The sequence below is a fragment of the Talpa europaea genome, assembly GCF_964194135.1.
Source record: "Talpa europaea genome assembly, chromosome: 7".
NCBI classification, from domain to species: domain Eukaryota; kingdom Metazoa; phylum Chordata; class Mammalia; order Eulipotyphla; family Talpidae; genus Talpa; species Talpa europaea.
This window is the reverse complement of record NC_140074.1, coordinates 61,751,211-61,776,848: the sequence shown is the minus strand read 5'-3', so window position 1 is coordinate 61,776,848 and position 25,638 is coordinate 61,751,211. Positions and strand designations below refer to the sequence as shown.

General features: G+C 39.0%; 1 protein-coding gene across 1 annotated transcript in view; it reads left to right on the top strand.

Moving 5' to 3' along the window:
- Positions 1–25,638, top strand: part of SVEP1 (sushi, von Willebrand factor type A, EGF and pentraxin domain containing 1) — a gene marked incomplete at its 5' end in the record, with an annotated part of 147,543 nt that overhangs the window by 20,944 nt on the left and 100,961 nt on the right. Inside the window, 3 exons of the mRNA XM_084236795.1 lie at positions 2,098–2,353; positions 5,201–5,377; positions 24,367–24,525. Of these exons, the coding sequence (XP_084092921.1) occupies positions 2,098–2,353; positions 5,201–5,377; positions 24,367–24,525 (592 nt within the window). The remainder of the gene's footprint in view (positions 1–2,097; positions 2,354–5,200; positions 5,378–24,366; positions 24,526–25,638) is intronic.

Genomic DNA, 25,638 nt, shown 5'->3' with positions numbered 1-25,638 from the left:
TCTGCCCACCAGCAGCTTCACCAACACACTCTCCTGAGCCTCTCTAAGAATACAGAAGCTCATCAGGTCCTTCTCCCTTAACACCCACATAGTGCTACTATACTGTGACCAAGAGCACTCCTATGGGACTTGCTACCACCCCAAATGTCTAGCTAGAATGAGGACTCATGTTGCTCTATCTAAAGGGATGTCAGTAATCTCTCCTGTGACTGCAGTGGTGGGGGGGAGGCATCTGGTATAGATCCTCACAGCAACATCTAAAAGCTCGCGTTTCCTCAAACTCTGTCTCTTCCCCTCCTCAGAGATTATTTTCTCATCTAGAGTGAGGAAACATCTCGCACTTACCAAGTATTCATCCTAAATCTTTCTGTCATTCACCAAGATGGCATCTTTTAAACTTTGAGACAAAAATGTTGAGACTATTAATGCGGTCTCCTGGTGTGTCTATTTGGGGAATGTTTCTTTTAGTATCTCACATGTTCGTCTACATCCACCTGCCCTGTGTGCTTCTCTTCAGAACAGTCCCAACCAATCTATTTATTTTCCTCTATTTCAGTGATTTTTTTAAGAAGGAGTGGGGGAGAAGTGTTTGAATAGCTTTTCTCAAGTGCTGGCTTTCCAGATATTCTCCAGAACACTGGTCATTTGTCTTTAAATTTAGGTGTAACCTTTTTATCTTTAATTCACAAGCATTAAAAAATGAAGAATGCTTCTTGTAAATATGAATCTTATAATCTGAGGGAATGTGGATCTTATAGCTGGGTCTTCCCCTAAGTGAATTGAATGTTATTTTTTAAATTATATAATCTCCTTTCAACTTTAACAAAACAGGTTATAATTGTTACTCTTCCTGACTACTGTCTAAATGTAGTTGTTTCTTGAATCATTATTCGTATTGCCCTCCAAATATTGAATTCTTTCTAAAAACTTGCCAGAAAATATACCTGGGCCTCCTCCCCATTTCTAGTGAAAATCAACAATAGCATATTAAATTATAATAGCAGATTCTGCACTGGTTTTCTTAGATCTTTGCAGTTTGATGTTACAAAGCATCAATAGCAATAAATAGATGCCTTTTTTTTTTTTAAAGATTTATTTATTTATTTATACAAGCACTGGGTACAGTCAGAAGTGGAGGAGGGTGAGAGAATTCACTAGAGCCAGAGCAGGGAGCAGAGCAGGCAGAAGGGCCGAAGTACACTGCTGAGGGGAGCAGCAGGCGGCAGGAGAGGTCTGCAAGCCATGTGGGACACTCGCCCAGCGGCCGGGGAGCAGCTGGGGATCGAACAGGCGCTGCAGAGGCTGCCTTTTTTGAGAGGCTTTACTTTTTTTCTGTCTATAGAGAAGGGATAGCAGAGTTATAAAGCAGAACTTACTGGTCCTAAAATTATAAAGCCCAAGTGACAGATTAAGTATTTTCTCATGAAAAGAGGATACCACCAAAAACAATTTGATTTTCTGCTAAGACTGGGTGGTCCAAAAAAGATGAAGTATTGAATGTATACTTTTGGAGGAGCAGTGGAAAAACAAATAAAGGAAGCAGGTTGACCATTATTAACTCTAGAAAAGACATTCTATTCCATTTTCTTCTAGTTAGGCTTCTGGAGTATAATCATGTGGTGGTTCAGCCAAGTAGGTAAGTAGGTTTATAAGTATATATATATATATATATATATGTATATATAAAGACAGACAGACATATGTTTGGAAGCAGATTGGAAGTAGATCCAGATGACTCAAATTTGGTTCATATTTTGAGAGCCTGAAAATCAATAAAAATAATTTAACAATAATTGAAAATATTCATAAAAATTCATTCTACAAATATTTGTTTATTTGCATTAGCAAACTGCGTGGCTGTATTGCTGGTGCTGCTGCTGCTACTGCTATATTTTACATGCTTATGAGATGCTTTGTGATTTCATGAGACCACCAGAGACTCTGGTCTGTGTGTATTGCTGTTTTACTGACTAGCTTTCCAGTCCTTACTCTTGTGAAGTGCTGGGGATTTTATAAATACTGTTTTACATATAAAAGGAAGCCTGTGGTTGGCTAACACAATACAAATTCATACCAACTTTCCCTATTTCATTGCAGCAAATTCTTCGTCATTCTAGAGAAAACTCAACAAAAGTCATATTTCTCATTACTGATGGATATTCTAACGGGGGAGATCCCAGACCCATTGCAGCATCGCTGCGAGATTTTGGAGTAGAGATCTTCACCTTTGGCATATGGCAAGGCAACATTCGAGAACTGAATGACATGGCATCCAGCCCAAAGGAGGAGCACTGTTACCTGCTGCACAGTTTTGAAGAGTTCGAGGCTTTAGCTCGCCGGGCATTGCATGAAGGTAATGAGCCTCATGGCATTCCATGGTGCTTCTAAGTGGAATTTCCTCCTCACTGCCCAAACCCTCTGGAAGATGACAGCAGATCCTACGAGGTATTTGCTGAGCATGATGCCCATGTGCCCTTTGTATATTGTAATAGGTGGTGACCTTTGTAAATAAAGCTGGCACTCTCACCTTGCAATGAGATTTACTTTTGATTTTTAACAGCTGTGATATATTTTCGCGAAAATATCCATAGGCTCCCCCCTAGAATGTGAGAATCAATGGAATGAATTTAGGTGTGTTTTGAGGCCACACACAGAGTGGGAAATCTTGACTTAGTTCTCATTTACACTTATCTGGAAACATGAAGTAAACATTAGAGACGTGCATAGCAGAGGATTTCCAGAAATACACATGAAGATACAAGAGCAATAAATACTTAGCACACACTTCTTGATCTGACACTTTGAAGATAAATATGCGTGTGCATCTTGCTGGAGGGCATATGGAATGTATATAAATGCTGAAGAACGTTGACCGCGATAAGGAAGGCAATCAGGAAAGTCATTCATTAGTTTTTTTAAAAGACCATTTTTTTATTTATTTATTTTTTTTTTAAAAGACCATTTTGTAAGGGTGTTTAATTGTAGGTTGTGAGCTGAATAACTTTAAGGCATAGTGGTGGCATGTGTCTCAGTGAGCCAATCCCTAGCATCGATGAGATGACAGGAGAACCAGCCTCAGACCAAAACCATGTGGCAAATTCATCTCAGTCCTTGCAGGCAGCCATGTGAAAGATTTGATTTGAAGGGGAAATCAGCAGGAGGTTTCAAGCAATTAGTTAAGTTCCTAATAAGTGTGTCAGCCCTATTTAAGTTCCAAGACAATAGTTTAGAGCAGGATCTCAGCTAGTTAGGGATACAACCAAGAAATCCTAATTAGTCACCTACTAGCTGAGTGCCTTTTGACAAATTATTTAACTTTTGTACTCTGCGGACTTCTTTTTAATAGGATAGAGACTAAGAATAGTATTGTCTTCACTGTTGTGAGGATTGAATGGATTAATGCATATAAAGTGATGGAAGAATTACTGAGGGTCTGTTAAAATAAGCTTTCAATAACTGTCCACTATCATTACATTAGACAATCTATCGTCTGTAATTTTTAGCTGCCCCTTCTTTGAAAATGGAGCTATTATAATATGTGCCATTTTTTTTGGTATGGAAATTTTGTGAGAAGGAGTAAATAAAATATTTAAATTTCACTGAGTATGTTGTTCAGCATATGGTAGAAGTTCAGTTACTCAAGCTTCCTTCATTTCTCTTTTTCTCAGGGGAAAGTGATATGTTGAGTGGGAAGACAGAGAAGCTGTGTGACTAGATGGGATTATGAAATTATGGTTATTAGCTATGCTATTGCAGATCAATTTCTAGTCCTACAATCTCTGATTTGCAGGGTTGGGACTTTTATTCCCTAATGTAAGTTGTCCTGGAAACTGAATGGGACAGAATTTTGAGGAAAAAGTGTTGGTTACTATATCACTGCAGGATTTTGCAAAGCATCACTTTTATTACCATAAACTAATATCTGGGGTGTTAATAGTCTGTGGCTCCAGATTTGGTAAGGAGACACCTGGTCTTTACTGAAAAAACATGATCAAGACAAAGGAAATGAGCTTCATTCCAGGCTTCTGTTGTCTCTGAAGCTGTTTTCAATTTCAGTCGATCTACTTGGGTATCAAATGGATCATTTTTTTCTGGCCCTTCTCAATAGACATAGGTTACAGAATAATAGCTTTCTTCATCTATAACTTGTTTATTAAGTTCTCTCCCAGACCTAAGCCCAAGTACCAGTCCTGATAGCTGGCTTTTGCTTGCTCCTTAAGTTCTCCCTCTGGCTCAGTATCTCAGAGCTGAGTACCTATGTTGCAGGCCTTTTAACCACACCACAGTCTATTGGATGTAGTTTTCATAGGATACCTGGTTGTACGGGTCTCTTTCCTTTGGTACCAAAGTCTTCCTTTCCTTCACCCCTATCTATGGTTCAGAGTCTTAATGCAGAGTCAGATGTTCCATAACTGAGGCCATCAACAGTCTCCTTTCCAACTATGCCATTTCAGTGCATGTGTCTTGCTGAAACTCATCCATCTCAGTCCCTACTATGGGTCCTAGTACCATAGACCTCACCCTGGACTTAAGGCTAAGATGTTTAAACTTCAGCAAATGGAACTTACTGGCTGCCTGATTCTAAGCCATCCATTCTGAATCAGTCATATTCAACCTCTACTGTCCAACTGGTATGATGTTAAGTCTCTAATCAGATCCTGTTTCTATTAGTCAAGAGGCATGGTTAAATCTTTAAACAAATAGCTCCAGAAGTGATGGTGTTTATGCTTTAGTTGGTGGCTCACAAGCAATGCTGTTAGGCAGCAGTCAACATTAGGGTTTTATTTTTTTATCTGAACAAAGATTTTGGAAATCTAGTTACTGCTGCCTGACTGCATATGGATGCAGCAGAACACTGCGGTGTGGCGGCCCGGGAGTGATCTTTCAAACCGACTGCATTACTTCCTGCTACATCTGGCGATTCCTCTCTACAGTACTTAACTTCTGCCTGACCCTACATGGCCTCGAGAACTTCTGATGAGTTCCCAGACTGAAATAACTTAACTGGCTGAGACAAATCCCAAGTCTCTAGTAGTGCAAATAATACACATTCCCATTTGGGTGGGATTGGGGGGCAGCTGGGAATTAGACGGATATGAAAAGATATTTTCTCCAGCTTGTGATGAAGTTTTAGTAACTAGAGAATGTAGTGTTCAATTGCTAATTTATTTTTTATTATCCTGTCATGTGTTATTGGCAGATCTGCCTTCTGGGAGTTATATTCAAGAGGATATGTCCCATTGCGCGTATCTCTGTGCAGCCGGCAAAGACTGCTGTGACCGGATGGCAAGCTGCAAATGTGGGACACACACAGGTCAATTCGAGTGCATCTGTGAAAAGGGGTACTACGGAAAAGGCCTGCAGTATGAATGCGCAGGTGAGTCGCCAATCCGTGTGTAACTGAGTTTTCTGTTGCCAAGTAACAACCAATCCCAGATCTCATTGGCTGAAAGCAGTGAGTATACATTGCTCATGAGTCGGCTGGGGAGCCCTGTCGGTTTCAGACATGTGGACTCAGGCATTTGTCATCAGCTCTGAATTGGGTGGGCTGCCCTTCTGGGTTCTCTCACCTGCTTGGGGATCAGCTGGCTGGAGTCTGAGCTGCAGCAGTTTTGTCTGGGACTAGGAGGCTGTCCTTTTTGTGGCCTCTCATACTCTGTCAGGCCCACCCAGGCTTGTTTGTGTGGTGGTGGCAGAGCTCCAATGGGGAAGAATGGAAGTTCACAAGGGCTTATGAAGCCTGGGCTCAAAAATGGGAGCGGGAAGATTTGGTGTCTTTGTAACCAATCCATCAATAGCCACACCTGTCCTCTAGGCACTTAAGTCAAAATATGCTTCATTCTCATAATGAGATTGATGACAGTAGGATTCTGGTCCTTGGGCCACATTTAACTTAGGGATTATCCCCAAAACTGCAGCACTTGATGATTCTTCACATATCCCCACCAAGGGACATCAAAAACCTCAGAAAGTACCATCGCTTCAAAATCGTTCTCAATTCACTGACATTTGTCATTTGTAATATTACCTCTTTAGAGTTGCTTACAAGATTATCTTTGGATTTTTAATGTTTTATTAGAAAGGTAAAAAAGAAAAATTTAGGATTCTTGTATAGATGTAGTATATACACACACACACACATATATATATATATAGTGATGGTGTTTAATTTATATTTTCTGTTTTACCTTAAAAACAACATTAAAGAAAACTAACCTGCAGCTCCTTCATGATTTGCTCTTTTGGAAAAATGTATTCCCATGGAAATTGACATCCAGCAGGAAAATGTAGGAGTAGTATGTTTATTTGATACTGGACCAGGTGGTCTTTCACTGCCTGCGCCATGCAAACATAATTTCACTCTGACTTTTGGGAGCCAGGCTTGCTGTGAACACAAATGCAGGCCCCTCCCTGGCCCGTATACTGACCTGCCTTCCCTGCCTCTCCTCTCCCTCTCCTGGAAGGACCTTTCCTCTTATGTTCGTTTCTTTTCTTCTTCTTGTCCCTTACCTCCCTTCCCGTCCCTGCTCTTCCCTCCCCTGGCCCTGCTCCCACCTGGCAGACACCCTCCCTGGGTCTGAGCCTCCATGTTCACCCAGCACAGGCCCTCCTCTCTTGGCCTGGCTCCCACTCCACCCAGCAGGATTTCTCATTTAAGCAGGAAAAAAAAAAGGGGGCGAGGATCAACCCAACTGCCTCCAAGTTGGCAAGATGCCTCCCCTTGAATCTTCCCACACTTTCATCAACAGCCCTGCTTGGCACGCTCCCCACCACACCCTCTTGCCTCCTCCCCCCGTCGCCCACCAGACCCAGGCAGAAGCTCTCATTTTCTTTGCTCCATGCTGTAGTCAGCATGTCTGCTTTCCGTGTGGTCCTGGACTGTGCTGCTTCCCACCAAGAAGCCACGCCGTGTGGCTGCCCAGCCACCTCAGCGGCACCATGCTGCAGACTCCATGCTCTGTAGCCTGTAATCTTGCCTCCCAGGGGACAAGCTCCAGGAGGGGGGCATTCACAAATGCTCTCAGTTACTCAAGTAGCTGTGGCTGCAGCTAGCTATCCTCTTCACGCTGAAGGGTACGGCAGTCTGTGAAATGTCAGAGGTTGGTGGACTTTCAGGAGAGCATCAGTGGAAGGGACAGGAGCATTTTTGCTGCTGATTCCAGCCAAACCACAAAGCACAACCTTTTGTGCTTAGTGTAGCCATCCTGTCTCATAAATTAGTAAACCTCAGCTGAATACTTCCTTACATGCAACATTTAAATTAGATAGAGTTGCATGGATATAAATGTCGCTAGTGTCATCTGCAGGATTTGCTTCTAAGGGATCAGAAGAAGTGACACTGGAACTCCAAGATGTGATCCGGGGCTGTGTGTAGTTAAGAGGCAGCACTCATCATGGGCCTCTCCTGCAAGCTAGGAACTGAAAAAAAGAAATTGATTCTATTCTTCCTGTGGCATGAAAGACTCATTACCAGACTCTCTTCTTTTGGAAAGAAGGAGTGGTACGTCAGCTCTAAATTATACTGTACTGCACATCTGGAAAGCTTGCACCCCTTTTAAAAATTATTTAGTTAACAAAAGTCATTGGGTAACTTTTCCTGCTTGCCCTGTGCTATGTATTCAATGGTGAGCAGACAAACTTGGTCCCTGCCTTCTTGGAATTTATAATCTAGCCACACCAATCAATCTGTAACCACAAGTAGTAATCGATGCTATGGAATTAAAAGGCCCTTGTTAAGGAGAAGGGACTCAGGGAGACCCTCCAGCAAGGCCAGACTAAGATTGAAAACTCCAAGAGCTGAAAGATGACAAGACAGTAGCTATATTATTGCTCCAGTAGAGAATGTTATTTTTCATTCTGAATAGTTGGAATTCTGAGTATTTATCCCCATTGTAGAAATAATGCCTTGCAGAACCAAATCATTCTTCTTTAGAGCCAGAAGAAACCTTAGAGATTATCTGCTTTAAACTCCTCATTCCATAAGAGGAAATTGAGGTCTGGGGAACTGGAAGCATTTTGTTCGAGATGGTATTTACAGTCATCAGCAGGACTCAGGAAGGGACTCAGGACACTATTCTCTAAGTCCTATATTATTTCTAAGATTTTTCATCACTTATTTTGTGTTTTTGAAAATAATGTCTTGTAGACATTGTTTTTGAGACATCACAGACACTGACCAGAGCTCATAATCTTTAAAAACACCAGAAGGATTGGTCAAAGTCAACCTCTGCCAATTACAAGCCATGTGTCTTTGAATGATTAATTTCTTCTAATTCTCAATTTCTCCTGTAAAATGAGCTCAATATTACATATCTGTCTATGGAGAAGTACATTGATAACTGTGTGTATGTAAGTATACAAACATATATACTTACCTACATACAAACATACATACAAACACACATATGGGTTAATTGAGAGAATATACTCAGAGCACTTGGGATAGGAACTGGCAGACCAATTCCTAGTGGTAGAGTGCCTGAAAAATGTGCCCTGGGGATGGTAAAGAAGATTTATAATGCCAGTGGGTACCATCAGGAAGTGTTGCCCCTATTGAAGGTGGATTACCCTTTTGATCTGATGAATATCCAGTGAAAATCAAGCATACTGAGTGAGAGAAGGCAGGTTGTCTGCCTTGACTGGGAAAGAGTTATATGCTGAGGCAAATTATGCTGAGCAAAACAAATAAGAAGATGGACGAATACAGGATGGTGTCATTTACACGTGGAATATAGAGAAACCAAGCAAAGGGTCAGATAAAGTCAAACCAAGACCGAACCCTGGAAAGCTGACCAGGGGGCAAGAGCAAGGTGGGGAGGGAGCACAAAGGACTGTAGAAGAGGACTGTGGGTGTCTTGGTGATAGGCGCTGTGTGGTAATAACACTGAAGGGGGAAAATACAGACTTTGCAGTCACAAACAATCATGAAAACCAGTGTTACCTCAATCAATCAATCAATCAATCAATAGTATTTTTAATTAATTTCATAGAAAAGTCAAATACCAGAGCTAACTGTTAGGGTATTTCTCACCATTCACTGGGTAGATGAGTAAACTCTGCCCCCTGATCTTCCAGGAAATTTGTGGCAGACTGAAACTGAATAAAGGTCTCGGGATTCCCAGACGAGTCCCTTATTCTAAACTTAGAATTCATGAGAATTCAAAAGAAAGTGTATTACCTCTATGGCACAGTGATCTCCTTTTCTTCTCTACCTCCTCCTCCCACCCCTGTCCCCTCACTGCTCTGGGGCTCAAACAGTGACCTCCCAGATCCCCATGCAAGGCAAGGGCTATCCCCCACATGAGCTCCATGGTCAGTAGCTGCTTCCTGGACAAGCCCGGGACACTCAAAACGATTTTAATAAATGTGGATCTGTTCCATATCATGAACATCTTCACTTGAACGCAAGCCTGAAGATATTCCTTAGAAATGAACTAACAAGTATTACTTTTCAAAGAGTTCAATTTGAGAAAATATTCGCAGATGATAGAAGACAATATTTAATATGTGTGGACTGGTTTTAAAGTCCCATGGCTCAAAATTCCTTTGAGTTGGTTTCAAAGTAAGCATGTGCTTTCAGCTGGTGGTTTTACAGCAGTGAGGAACACATAATAAATAGATAGCCCAAAGTAGAATGACGCTCTGTTCATATACATCTCACTCGTATAATAGCACTGAACACAGAAACCATATTGGACAAAATTAAATGAATGCTAAAAATAACCTGCTAGGAAAAGAGAAGTTGAAACATGATTGTAATACTAATAAAATCACCCCTCTAGTAGTCCAGTCGAAAAGAGGCACTACAGTGAAAGAAATCCAGTTCAGCAACCAAATAAACTGTGAAGTAGTACAAGTCCTTTGCTTGCTGTGTTTCTGACTCCTACATGGGGATATATACAGACCACAACAAATCTTAAAATCAGGTATGGAATTTTAACTCTTCATGGTTTCAATGGTTGAAAAAATATTCTTTGGGATTAGTTATTGAACTTCAGCTATGAAACCTTACTGAAAACTGTGGAGTCTAATATGAAGAAGGCATTGCTTCTGGTTCTAGAGCTGGTGTTGCTGTCTTCTTCCTTCATCCTTAACAGGCATTGAACAGTGAGGATGGTGACAGTGGTGATAATGGCAGCAATAATAGCTGATAATAATAAAACTAGTTAAATTGGACTTATTCCAGGCATTTTTCCAAGTATCATTCTATATCCTCTCATTTAATGTTCACAATAAATCCCTGGAGTAATGTTCCATTTTAGAGACAAGGAAACTAAATGTCTGAGTGTGAACAGCATGTGTGGGGTGACACAGCTAGTAGAGCTGGGATGTGAACCCAGTTGTCTGGCTCCGCAGTCTACATCCAGTCATAGAGACAGACATTTAACAAATAAACACACAACTAAAAATATAGTTGCAAATTCTCAGAAGTATTAGTTTGACCATCTGAGATAGTTGAGAGTATGAGACCTGTGGGGATATTTAATCATTTTCAGTCCTTTAAATAGTAGCTTCATCTGGTTCAACCTAATACTAGGAAGAGAAAGACGAACTTGAGTTACATAGAGTACAAGTCTGCTTACTGTTTTTTAATTATGAATTTTTCATAAAATAAACTTCAAGTTCCTTAGCATGGCCTATTCATAGTGCGTGATTTGACTTCACTTTACCCTTCGAACTAAAAGCTAGAACTAGTTATAGTTTCCCTCACATACCATATTACTTTATTTCTCAGACCTTTCTTGCTTCTTTTGGCTCTCTTTGCACCACACCCAACTATTGTCTTTGCTTCTTTTCATCTGACTAGTGATTCTAACAGACAGGGACTTTCTAATCTCTTCTGTATCCCTACTGCCTGCCTTCAGAGCCCATAGTAGGTGCTCAGGGTAAAAGATGTAAGTAAGAGATCAACTTGAATGCCAGAATCTTAAATAAACTATAATTCAGTGTTCAAATCTTAGGCAATTGCTGGTTTCCAAGTCTCCTTCCATAGGCTCCTTAGCCCAGCCACATGGTAATAAACTCTGAAGAATGTATTTCATTTATTTGAATGCAAAATATTTACATTTGGCTAAACATTGTCAACAATAAATTAAATACATTGTATGGTTGATTTACTGGATTAGTCATTTTTAGATGGCTAGATCATCAAATCAGCTGTGAATAGCCAGTGAACTCTTGTAAATCCAGGCTGTTGCAGCTGTTCTGAATTTTCCCTAAAGGGATTTGAGAGACACAGAGCATGGAGACAATAGGCATCTTGAGGACACTGTTCTTTTGTAGAGACTGATTCCATTTCAGTGAATTTGGAATGATTAGCAGATTGAAAATTATAGCTGGATGGGGCCACGGTTGAGCACTAGATAAATGAACCCAAACCCCCTGTATTATTCTTCACACAAGAACACACTATAGAAATAGAAACATGGCATATTTATGTGGGAATGTAAATACATGCAGGCAAATCCTGCACACACATGCATTTTCCTGTCTAAATATTGTATCATTTCTTTGGAAAGAAAGAGGACAAAGGACTCTCAAAAATTCTTGAATGGAGACCAGAGCATTTGGAAATATTGTTCTCCTTGCAGAATTAGCTGATTTGTTTCCCCAAAAACATCCCCAGCAGTGCCTAATAATGGATTTGTAAGGTGTAAGGAATTTGTACAATGTATTCCTATTTGTTTTTTATGAGGGACTATTCTAGCATTGACCCTGGTTTTCATCAATTTAAGAAGGAGATGAATTATTGCTGCCTTGAGGCTAGTTTATTCAGCTTTCCATTGAATGAGGTGGATATTCAGTCCTAATGGTATACTTTCCACTCTATCATGACCTTGGAACAGGAAAATGAAGAGTAGGTCATAGTGTGAAGCATCACCAACCTCCAAAGTCAGTGGAACCTATATTCCAGATCAGACTTACTCTCTGAAGGAAAAGGGATAAGCACACACTCCCATGGCAAGCATATTACCCTAGAATTCTACAACTGATAAATAAGGCAGAGTGCCTGCCCTGGATGAAGTGAGTTGCTGCCACCTTCATTGTTTCTGATGAATATTATCTTCCTTGCTTTGCCCGCATGGGACTCTTCTAAAGAAGTGGCATCATCTTTGACAGCAGTCAGGGCTTGTAAAGGAAAGGTGGTAAATAAGCTATGCCTTCTCACCTCCTCCTCCCTGCCCTACAGGGTATCTGAGTTCAAAATATCCCAGAAATGGGCCCAAATGCTCCATTTACAATGTCAGGAAACATGTAGAGGATAGTGGCACTTACTAAATACTATGTGATTAGTCTAGTTGGGACAAAAGCTAGTGTTCACAATTTGAAAATGATAACTGAAGTGAAAGGAAATCGGGCTGAGTGAAATCATGATATGCCCCATAGTAAGCTGAATGCGAACAATGCCCATACATTTAAGAGTCATTCCTTACACAACCGTGTGTTCATAAATAGTATTCAGAGCAGGCGGTGGCATGAATCCTAGTCAGCAATCCTAGTTCTCACTTAGACTGTTTACTAGACAAGGTTTTTTGACCTCTCTTGGTGTCAGCTTCTTGCTCTCTAAAATAAGGTTAATACCAACAGGATTGTTATAAAAATTAATGAGATAATATGTATAAAAACACTTGCTACAGTGCTTGGCATATGGTTAGTGCTTGATTAATATAAATCACTGCACTGTGTCAGTGGTTGTTCTCAGCAGGGTGTGTTTGGGCCTGCAGGGGACACTTGGCAATGTCTGGAGACAATATTGCTTGTCACAGTTGGAAGGAGCTGCTGGCATCTAGTGGCTAGTGGCCAGGGATGCTGCTAAACATCCTACAGTTTATCAAACAGCCCCAGCAATTTCCAAAGGTCCATAGTACTGAGGCTGAGAAATTTCTGTAGTCACAACTGTATTAGTGCTTTCATGCAAAATTCAAAAAACATCCTTTTCTAAATAGTTTAAAAAGAAACATCAAAGCTTTGTGACTCTGCAAGGGCCAAATCATGTCTGGGCTGTGAGCACTGCGTCGTGCACTCCAGCCAGCCCTGACGCTTGGCTGCACAGACCCTTCAAGCCCCTTTCGTGGTTCAATGATTGTGCATTTTTTACTCCTTTGCATGAAATATCCCACATTTTGTCTATCCTTTCAGTTCTTCCCAGTCCTTCAGGATTCACAACTCACCTCTATAAAACTTCCTCTGTCCTTTCTTCCCTCCATCCTTTGCTCTGGCACAGTTAGATTAGTTGCTTCTCTGAAATATCTTCTTCCTGTTAATGCTTATGCCATAATATTATTATGTAGGTAGCTTTTGATTTTCTAATATTCTGTGAGTTCCTTTAGGGAAGGATTATATCTACATCTCTTTTATTTTCCTTCTTAAGCCTCTGCTGCACAGCATATGCACTGGGGTAAGCATTAATAAATGTCCTCTGAATGAATGAATTAGAAAATAAATAAAGCAAATTGCATGTTTGGATACTAGAACTCAGCATATGGAAACTCTGCTTGGTTCCCAACTTCCTGGGAATTTTCCACTCCTTTTTTGGAGGAGGGAAGGTGAACGAGTCTGCTGACCCTGAGAAGCACTGGCTTAGAATCAAAGTAAGCCATCTGGAAGGCTGAGTTCAACAAGAGGAAGTGGCTAATCACACATTTATCTCTTTCATGTTATCTAGTTGCTGAGATTATTTTCCAAACTTGTCCTAAAACCACGGTGTGTATGTGTGTGTGTGTGTTTGTGTGTATAAAGTATTGATGTATTGATGACTGATGGTTTAGTATAGTGATTTAATTCATAAAAGTGCAAGACAGAATTCAAATATATTGTGAACTTTTACCATTTAAACAATCATCTAGCAAATATATAAAGCAAGCCATTATTACCATTGCTACATTATGTAGCATAATGTTAGTAATTAGGAAATTTTCCACTAAACTTGAGATCTACAAACTCCATCAAATAGGAAGTAGTCATGAAAACAAGTTATAGGAAAATAATATAAATAATATGTGAAATATAGACATCCCAACCATAAAAATTAATAAAGCATGCTGACTATTTCACCATCAAATATTTAATGTTTGAAACAAAATAATTGTTTTTTATTTGCATGTAATAATGCAGTTTACCTAGAAAATCTAAAGAAATCAATTGAAAACCACTAGAATTAATAAATTTGTAAGGTATCAAAACAAATTCTTCAGAATCAATAAATTCTTATTCCAACTAAAACAGAAGTAAACTGGAAAAAAATAGTTGATGGCTAATAAATAAAGTACAACTTTAGAGTTATGGAGTAAAAATAAAAGCAATTAAGCAAAATGCTTTAATCAGTTATAGTACAAAATTCTGATTAGTTAGAACTTATCCTTATGTTTAGGAATATATGGGCCAGAGTGAATCACTCCATATATTTATCCATCAAAGTCATTCTCCCAAAGTTGTCCAAAGTGATCTTCTCACAAATCTTATAACATTGTCATTGTTCTTATTTTTAGGATATATTCCTTGTTTTTGAAATTTCAATTTCAAAAACAGTCACTAGTGATGGTTGCTGGTTTTGGTGCTGGCTTTTCTTTCTAACTTCACCCTCTTTACTCCAGCCAGAGTGGTCTTTCATTTGTTTCAGTCATCCTATCTCTTGGCTCTGGGTTTGCACCTGTAGCTCTCTCTGCCACAAATGCCAGCACCCGGCTCTGACACTTCCCCTCATTCCTTTGCATGGACTGGAGTCAATTCTGAAGCCTCTTTAACCAACAATGCCTATATGACTACCCCAGCCATCTTGAAGTCTGGACAACATCCCTCTTATGTGATGTCTTAGAACATGATACTTTGGCCACTTTTAACTATCTAAGTCTACAACAATGATAAGCGTATAAGAGGAAGAATTCTCTGTATCCCCATTATCCCATTACCTGTCATGTCCTTTTCATCCCTGCAGAAGTCATGAAATTTTTGTTTTGGAACAACTTGGCTATAAACGTGATCACACTTTGCTGTAGTGAAGGAAAATCCATTTATCCAGTTTGCTACATGACCTAGAGAAGGTCAGACAGTGTCAGCACCAGTGGTAATAAGCAAGGATTTTCACTCCATCCTTTGTACCACACCCTGCTTAATGGATGAAATGGGAGAAAGGTGGTGACATGGTGAAATTTAATGTGTTGAAAATATTGCAATTGCCAAAATACTTTTAATTTTATTTACACACATAATTTTCAGCAAATGATCCAAATATTTGAATAGGAGGAATGAAAGAAAAAAAATTACTAGATGAGTAGAATACTTCAAGGTACAATAGACTAAACCACATGGATCATCAAAATGAATGCCAGATAGAATGGATCAATCTGAATGAGGGTCTATGGAAACTACAGAAGAAAATCTTTTCATTCTTTCTAATAACTCCTTTACTATTTATTGAATATCTTGTTAGTTACTTTGGAAGACAGGACTGTTTTACAGTTCTTGCCTGAAAAGTCGATTATTATGAGATAGAGCTGTAATTCCTATAGTAATTCTGACAATTCAGAATATGTGTCATGACCAAGAATTATGCTCCTAAGACAAGATTGTATGAGAATAAAACTGAGGTGACATGCATGATATACAAAAATTCTACATCTGTTAAAAATATTTACTTTCATTTATGGAAGAGGGATGGGATTTCAAGTGGCTTTGGATGATAGAATTTATCTTAATCAAAATTTATCTTAATCAAAATGCAAAGTACAGACCTGGGAGGTAGCATATATGTGTGGGAAAGTAGACTAAATTTATGGATATAATAGGATTTGGGGCAAGAAACATAAGGAATGCGGACTAGCTTGTACTGAGACTAGAATCCCGGGCAACATAAATGGCCTTTGGTTATTTGGCCACTTTGAGCAGTTGAAGGTTTTTGAGCAGAAAAGTAGCATGATCAAAGCCATGTTTTAGGAATATTAATTTGGTATCTGTGGACAGAATTCACTTACTGTGAAGTAACCTAGAAGAGAGGTTATATATGGAAGCTACAGAATCCACCAAGTCATAAAATAATGGCCTAAATTAGCATAACAATAATGAGCATGGAAAGCAGAAATCCATAGAATCTACATTTCCAACCTGCCCAGGCCTTAATGTCATGTTGAAGTGAGGTCGGGAAGATGAGAAAGGAATCAATCAAAGGCAACAATGACCTGAGATTTTTTCCCCCTAATGTATCGTTCTTTACATGACCCAAACAAATTTGACAACAACAAAAAAACTACATCCAGAAACGTTCTTCCTTTCTGACAACTAAGATCAAGTGTTATTAGACATGTTATACATGTGTTATACATGTTATACATGTGCCAATTCTCTTTCCTTAGGGCAAGCTGGTATTTGGTGGATAGGCATCAGCACAGGTTTACAGTTGTTCTAATACTGAACTACTTATGTATTTGTTGGGAAATAGCTTGAATACCACTTTACTGATTTGGCCCCTTATCCAGGCTCAAGGCCAATCCTGCAGTCCAGCCCCTGTGGAGTAACATCTGGCAGGTTAGTTGGCACGCAGAAGTCCACTCTGTTGCTGCCCCTGAGGTCTCTTCACCCTGATCAATGTTCCTGCCATTCTGGGCTGTGATGTTTTGAATACTTTACCTACCATGGATGGAGTTTTCTCCCAGAAGGTTCTCAATTTCTTCAAGCAAATAAATTTCTGTTGGACCTACACACATCAGAATCTTGGGGGTAGATCTACTCTAGATTGAAGTTGAAACCCTGTTGCAGTGAAATTCACAGCTCTTCACATTTAAATAATGCCTAATTGGGGCCTCCCCTGGTGGCGCAGTGGTTGAGTGCTGGGTTGCGAAGTTGCCTGCAGCCTATGCAGCGCCGGTTCGATCCCCGGCCACCGGGCGAGGGTCCCATATGGCGCACAGACCTCTCCTGCTGCCCGCTGCTCCCCTCAGCAGTGTACTTCGGTCCTTCTGCCTGCTCTGCTCCCCGCTCTGGCTCTGGTGAGTTCTCTCACCCTCCCACGTTTCTGACTGTACCCAGTGCTTGTATAAATCAATCAATCAATCAATCTTATATAAATAAATAAATCTTTAAAAATAAATAAATAAATAAATAATGCCTAATTGGTAATTTTAAAAACTGTTAATCACCGGTGCTAATAGGAGTAAAATCAGATGCATTTCTATTCCTAATAATAGGAATATAATATCATATCACAATAAGCTAATGAGTTTGTAAAGTCAATGGTATTGCCTAAGAAAAAATTTTTAAGAGAATGAGAGATCTAAGGGAACAAGATGTTTATAAGAAGTTGTTTATAATTTTTAAAAATTGGAATCATCCTAAATATCAAGCATACCACTTACAGCAAAATGGAAGGAGCTTGAGAGGATTACTTGCGGCAAAGTAGGTCAGAAAAAGACAAATATTGCATGTTTTACATATGAATAAAATAAGTGATAGAAGTGGATGAACTGAAAAAGCAAATTAATTATGAACTATGGGACTTTGATAAGTGACATGAGGTTTCTGATAGGGACGAGAGGGAGAGAGGGCAAGAGGGTAGGTCGTGGGAAAAAGCAATCAATCGATCAACCAAACTTGAAAGGAATATTTAAAGCAGAGGTGATTAAACTTACAGTAAATTTTATTTTCTTCCTATGATTCTGAGTTATTTGCTATTTTAGAAAGAGAAAAAAATGAGGTCAAAAATCTAAAACTCTGCAGAGGTCTTTCCTAAAGTGCTTTCCCACAAAGTTTTAATTTCAAAACTCAAGATAATCACACCTTTCTCATCTGGACAGTAAACCCCTTATGACACCTAAGAAAAGATGGATTTCCCTCATACACTGGTGGTGGGAATATAGAATGCTCTCACCCCTATGGAAAACGGTATGAAGGTCTCTCAAAATGTTAAAAATAGATCTATCATATATGATCCAGCAGTTTCACTTCCATGTGTCTACCGGGGGAATGCAGTAACACTAATTTGAAGGGATACGTGCAGTCCTGTATTCATTGCAGCCCTATTTACAATGGCCAAGTTATGGGAAACAACCTAAGTGCCCTAGTACGACAGAGGAGCAGATTAGAAAAGTGTGGCCTATATACACAATGGAATACCACTTAGCTATAAGGAAAGAAAGATGAATTCTTGCCATTTGTGACAGTATCGATGAAACTAGAAGGGGTTATGCTAAGTAAAATAACTCAGAAGGAGAAAGACAAAAACTGGATGTTTTCCCTTATATGTGTTATACAGAAAAACCAAACAGAGAATTGAAAAAAACCAAGCCAATAACAAAACCTAGAAATCTGACCATGGAATTGAGACCTCAAGAGCAAAGGGAGAGATGGGAAAACAATGGGGAAGGGACACAGTGGACTATGGTAGAGAACTATGGGTGCTTAGGTGGTGGGTTTGGTGGGGTGACATGCATCTGAGGAGGTGGGATCCCGTGGCTCTGAATCACATGCAGAGTTGTCAGTCAATGTTACTTTAATTAAACAAAATGTTAAAATGCAAGGCTTCCAATGAAGTAGAATTTACCTTAGTCTACAACTCAGGTTGTATTTATGTGTAATGCATGTGCTTGTGTATGTGTCTGTGTGTGTGTTTGTATACATAATATTGATTTTAAACAAAAGGTGATGACTTTGTTAATGCATCCTTTTTTAGACACAGGCTTTTGAGGGTTTTGCTTTCTGATACACTTGTCCTGACCTATCAGTAATCTCCTGGCTAGTCTTAGCAGGTTCTTGCATTTGCAGCATGACTTCCTTCCTGCAGCGAGGGTGCCATTAGCTGCTACGACACCACAGAGGGCTCAAACTCACAGAAATAGTCTGTACTCCAGCTAATGAACTCACCAATCACAGGGGATGTTAAAATTTTCTTATCTAATTTGTTGATGAAAATAGAAAGGATCCTGGGTATCCAACCAGAAGAAAGTTCCTTATATGCATGCCTGAGTACTTGTCTTGTATTTGTGAAAATATTGGCTCAGCATGAGAAAAACTGGTTCTTTTCTAGGGCAATGGATTCTAGCACAGTTATTTGTAGAAACATTCCTCGTTTGGATCAAATAGGTGACACTGAGAAGAAGCATGAGGTCGTAGTAATAAAGAGCCTCTCTCTGGGGAACCCCAGTAATTGTTTGGTGCCCTTCCCATAGAGTTGTGTGACTCCTGGAACCATTATCATTTGCATCTGCCTTGGGTGTGTAGTGTACAACTGAATGCAGAGCATGCAGCTGCCCTCAAACTATCTTTAGGGATTTACTAACTTTCAAGAATGGAAAAATATGCAAAATGCAAAGGCTCTTAATATTTACTGAGTTTATTTTTAAAGATTTATTTATTGATGCATACAAGCCAGAGGTGAGGGGGCAGTGAGAGGATTCACCCGCGACAGAGTGGGGAACAGAACAGGCAGAGTGACTGAAATACACTGCTGAGGGGAGCAGCGGGCGAGGCAGGAGAGGTCTGCTGCACCATGTGGGTATCTCCCTGGCTGGCCAGGGGCTCGAACTCGTGCTGTAGAGGTTGCAGATAGCTTCATAGTGCTGTGCTTAACCCCTTGTGCCACCAGGGAGGCCCCTTTACTGAGATTTTTTATAAGAAGTAATTTCATAAAATGGAAGCTATTTTAAATGTTATTGTTAACAAAAATCATCATGTAAGGACTTGATCTCTCATGGGTAAGGTGGATTAGAGAGAATGGAGATTTATGTTTGACGAATTCCTCACTGGTTGGTGGTTTTGTTTTGTTTTACAATGTGCAATGGACAATACTTCTCTTCGTGCCTCAGTTTGCTCATATGTAAATTATACAGACTGTTTTTATTTTCTTCAGTCTCTTATCCCCTGGCCCCCATCCCTTGTGCCCCTGTTCCTTTCCCTCCCCCTCCCTCTTAAAGATGCATGTTTTACTTCTGTCAAAGAATTGTGCTGCCAGCTGAGGGAAACAAAATCTAATGTTAGCACAGCATGGTAACTTCAAGGATCGCACTTCCAGTGATAGTAGCTGATAACTGCCAAAATGTTTCTGAAAAGAGAAAGTGTTCATTTTAACAACAACAGAAAGAGCAATTTACAGATAATATTTGGTACATTTCCAGGAAGGAAACATCTCATATTAAGAAGGAAAAATATTATACATACTTGCGTGTGTGTGTGTGTGTGTGTATATATATATATATATATATATATATATATATACCCTAACCTTTTACCAAGTCTTATGAAACTTGTTGAAACCACAGTTTTATTTCATTTTGCTTCATTTCAGATAGGGAATTTTCCCCATTGAGAATCAAAGAAGTTTATTACACCTATCCCAGTAGAATTGTGCAATGTCTTTAAATAGTTCTCCTAAAGTCTGTTTTCCATTATCATTATGAATTTCACAATATATTTCCAAATGTACTTTTGGATATTTTTATCCAAAGCAGTGTTCTGCAGTGTGGTAAATTCTTGATTGCTCAAAGAATTTTGGAGAATACTTATGAGATCAGTTCCTTTTAATGTAATTTTTAAAAAATAAATTATAAAATCCATAGATTGCTGTTATAGAAGGTTTCTTTCACCTGTTATGTTGTTTCATTCTATTTCGGGAATCATTAGATGCTAACTTTGGAAAGGTCATACCCATCATTAGTTGCAACTTCTGTGTTTTGTAGGAAAAGTTTAGCCTGATCATGGAAAAGCGCAATTGCAACTCAGTTGTCTTGATTAATAGACTCATATATAATAGGTTGTTTGACATGTGCTTTTTTTACACTCAACTATGTAATATGAATGACTTTCATATTAAGAATTTAATTTTTATGGCTAATATCCCATTGGATGGATGTGTGATTAGAATTTAACTACCCCCCATCTCTAGACATATGTATTGGCTCCAATGCTATGCAATGATGAAACAGCAATTATACACACATTTTTTTATACATACATTTTTGCTTGCTTCTATGTGAGAAAAATTCTTGGTATTGAAATGCTGTGTCAAGCAAAAGCTCTTTTTGAGGCCTTGGGTGCCCAACCTCTCATTGCCTCACAAAGGAGGAGAGAACAGTGTGCCTACATGCCTATTTGGAAATGCTTTGCCAAATTAAAAGGTGGTCAAGGGGCCTTCCTGGTGGTGCAAGGGATGCAGCACTATGAAGCTGCCATCAGCCACTGCAGCACTAGTTCAATCCCTGGCCAGGGAGCTACCCACATGGTGCAGCAGATCTCACCTGCCTTGCCTGCTGCTCCCCTCAGCAGTTTATTTCAGTGGATCCGCCTGTTCTGTTCCCTACTCTGTCTCTGGTGAATGCTCTCATTCCCTCACATCTCTGGCCTGCACCCCAGCTCTTGTATGCATAAATAAATAAATAAATAAATAATTCTTTAAAATTTAATAAATAAATAAAAGGTAGTCATAAATTTGCCTTTTTTTCATTCTGAATGAGGTTAAACACTTTATTAGCCTCTGATCATTGGTCATTCTTATTACCTTTTTAGTAAATTTCCAATTCTGGTTCTTTGTCCACTTTTCTATAGCAGCATTCATTATTTTTTCATAGATAAGAAAAATCTCTACAAATTAATCTTCTATTTCTCATTAAAATATTAATCTACTTGCTTCATGAAGATTTTTGAAGCATTTAATATGTTTATACCTCTCATCATTTTCAATCTGTGTGTCTGATTTGTTTTAGGTTTGATTCTTACAAAGGGTTAAATTAGTGCATTATTATTTATGATAACGCATCTGTTTGGTTTACTTCTCTAACCTTAGTTTATGTTTTTTTTTTTAATTCTTAGTTGCTTTTTCTTTATGTTTTCCCCTCCTTTTTCACTTTTGCTAGTTTGGAGGTTTTATATTATTTTTCCATTCCTAATTATTTGAACTTTTTAATGTACTATCTTGAATCTACAATTTTTATTTCAGTTTGTCACATTGATGCTTATGAAATGAAATGAGAAACTTACATTCTATCTCTTTCCACCCATTTCCCATTTCCCTTTTTTTTTATGTTAAGTGAAGATTATTTTCTTCCTTAGATTATATGTATGTATGTATGTTACATATATATTTAGCAATATGAATAATTCAATTTAATGATACTTTTAAAAAATATCCCATTTCTTTATGCCAAAGTATTTTTTTTAATTGGAGGCATGTTTTATTTATTTATTTGTTTGTTTGTTTTGTTTATACAAGCACTGGGTACAGTCAGAAGTGCAGGAGGGTGAGAGAATTCACCAGAGCCAGAGCGGGGAGCAGAGCAGGCAGAAGGACCAAAGTACACTGCTGAGGGGAGCAGTGGGCGGCAGGAGAGGTCTGCGCGCCATGTGGACCCTCCTCTGGTGGCCGGGAGCAGCCGGGGATCAAACCGGTGCCGCAGAGGCCGCGGGCAGCTTTGCAACCCAGCGCTCAACCGCTGCGCCACCGGGGAGGACCGCCAAAGTATTTTCTTAATACCTATAAAATATACCTATTTTTTAGATGTCTCTTTCAAATAGTCACATATTTTTCCAGATCTAGAATTTTTTACCACATAGCTTGAGAAAAATTTTATCTTTTGTTTTGAGATGTTATAAAGAATTTTAGAAGCATGGCCATTTTTTTAAATGATGAGATTATATTATGGATCTTTTCTACTGAAAATGATTGTTTACATTTTTAGCATACCCTAGTGGTTGAAACAAGGCTTTAGCATCCAAGAGGTTGGGTTTGAGACACAGCACCTGCAGTGATAAAGAACATGGCCTCTGCATTCAGATTATCTGGGTTTGAGTCCCAGCTCTGCTACTTACTCACGGTGTGACTTTCGACAAGTTCTTTGATCTCTTAGTGCATTTGTTTTCTCATCTATAAGAGGAGATTAATATTATTAGTTACTTCATGGGCTTTTAAGGAGATTAAAAAAGATAATGTTAATAAAATGCATAGGACATTTCATGAGTTGTAATGAATGCAATATAAATATTTGCTTGGCTCTAATCTTCCTTTCCATTTTGTTGTAAATTTAAAACTTCTCTGAAGAAATAAAGTTTTTTCAAAACACACAAATAAACCAAAGCTTATTTGCCCAGAAACTGACCTTAAACAGATGACATGAGAATAAGAATGTGCTACCATTTAAAAATGTTTGACTTGCTACTTAAGGACTGATAAATGTAACTTTGAATTTTCATCATTAAAAATGTCTAAAGCTATGTTAGTTACTAAAATAAAAATTCTAATTCATCTGCAATCTGGGTAACTTTTTTCATCAAATCTCTCTAAGCCTCCATTTTCTCTTCTACTAATAAAATGAGTGGATTTTTTAAAATGTAGCATCAATAATTATTAATGCTAACTATTACTGTAAGGATTAAGTGAGATAATTTATATAAAATATCCTCATATAAGTGGACATTACTTAGTTGCTACCATTTTAAATAATCAAATGTATAGAGATTATGCTACATTTAATTCATAAATAAACAGTACAAGTTTCTTTATCCCACAGTTTCTGTGTATTTTAATTCTTAATTTTGAGTTATTTTACAGATGTGTACCTTTAAAGAGAGTGAGTTAGAGATTCAGAGCTGCGTTGTCAGTGCAAAGGGAGCATAGAAAGCAATGTCATTCATTTTTTGCCTTGGAGTCTGAGAAAATCATGGTCCTTTCTTTTTTTGTCATTTTGCTTGCTGCTCTGTGTTGAGTTTTATGCTTTACATATAACAAACAGCTCTCCCAGTCCTGAAGAAATGACCTTGTATAGGGAATGAACCATATCCTTCAACCCTACCCTACCTGTTGGTTATCTCTCTAACCTTTGTGATTGTTGGAGCAGCTTGTTATATTTTTGTGTTTACTTTTTTTTATTGAGGTAACATCGCTTCACAACACTTAGAGAGTAGATGGGGATGAGATGTGCCATGATCTGTCAGTGTCCCAAAGGGGAGAATTTCAGTCAGAATCTAGATTCAGGCTGATTGGAAGCCACATCAGCAGGCAGCAGCTTTTTTTTTTTTTTTAAGATTTATTTATACATACAAGAACTAAGGTGTAGACCAGAGGTGTGGGTGGTGAGAGGATTCACCAGAGACAGATTGGGGAGCAGAACAGGCAGATGTACTGAAATACACTGCTGAGGGGAGCAGTGGGAGAAAGAGGAGAGGTCTGCCATGCCATGTGGGTAGCTCCCTGCCTGGAGATGAACTCATGATGCAGTGGCTGGTGATAGTTTGATAGCAAACCCTGTGCAACCAGGGAGGCCCTGGCAACAGCTTGTAAGTATGCAAATATACATACTCCCCTCACTCCTTTACTTAATTTTTGAAAATCTTAACTATCTGTTGATGTACCATGCAAATGAACTTCCCTGACTTACTGTCTGTCCACAGCTTGCCCACCAGGCACATACAAACCAGAAGGTTCACCAGGAGGAATCAGCACTTGCCTTCGATGTCCTGATGAAAATCACACTTCTCCACCTGGCAGCACGTCCCCTGAAGACTGTGTCTGCAGGGAAGGATATCGGGCATCTGGACAGACCTGCGAAGGTGAGACTTCTACCGCTGACAAATAGGAAATATAAAAGCTGACCTCTTAGAAGGGGTTGATGCTGGTGGCGTCAGCCAATTCATTTAAAATGATCTTTAATATTCCTTTAATCATATTTTTGGGGAATTCTTTCCTTTAATAATACCATTTCTTATCACTTAACACAGCTTTAGCTTGCTGCAGTGAAAAAGAATCTGATACCCTCAGAATAATGCAACCATGAAACCAGAAAAATTTATTACTTGGAAAAGATTTAAAATGAACTTAAGAAAAAAAGCCACAAATTTACCAATAAATTTGAATGACCAATGAACTAGTTTTGGGCCTCCCCGGTGGCGCAGCTGTTGAGCGCTGGATTGCGAAGCTGCGGCAGCCTCTCGGCTGCTCCCCGGCCACCTGAGAAGGGTCCCACATTGTGCAGACCTCTCCTGCCGCCAGCTGCTCCCCTCAGCAGTGTACTTCGGTCCTTCTGCCTGCTCTGCTCCCCGCTCTGGCTCTGGTGAATTCTCTCACCCTACTGCGCTTCTGACTGTACCCAGTGCTTGTATAAATAAATAAATAAATCTTAAAAAAAAAACCAAAACAAGTGAACTAGTTTTGCCTCTGGTGATAAATTCATTTAAAGAAAATCTTTCCCTGAGTATTCTGATTTTATTCACATCAAATTTTATTATTTATTTATTTATTTTTGTGGGACCCTCGCTGGCCTCGCAGCCCAGCGCTCAACCGCTGCGCCACCAGTGGAGGCCCCCCACATCAAATTTTAATTGATTAGCCTATAATATGTACAGAAGGCCGCTGCTCTTGGGAGCTGTAGCAGACATACCTTTCTGGCCCTATTTATTCTTTATTTCATGCCACCTTAATTAAGAAAGAAAATATATAAGGACATGTGAAGGTCAAGAACTAGAAAATCTTGTAGCTACATAAATATGAAAATTAAAAAAAATTTAAAGCATAAAAATATATTGTTTATTATTAAAATTTAATTAAAGTATACATCTAATAGGAGTGAGATGTAAGGCTACTTCTACAAAATGTGTACTTAGAAATTTCAAATGCAGTAAATAGGAATGCTGTGGGTAATTTAGCTATATGTTAAAAAAAAAAAA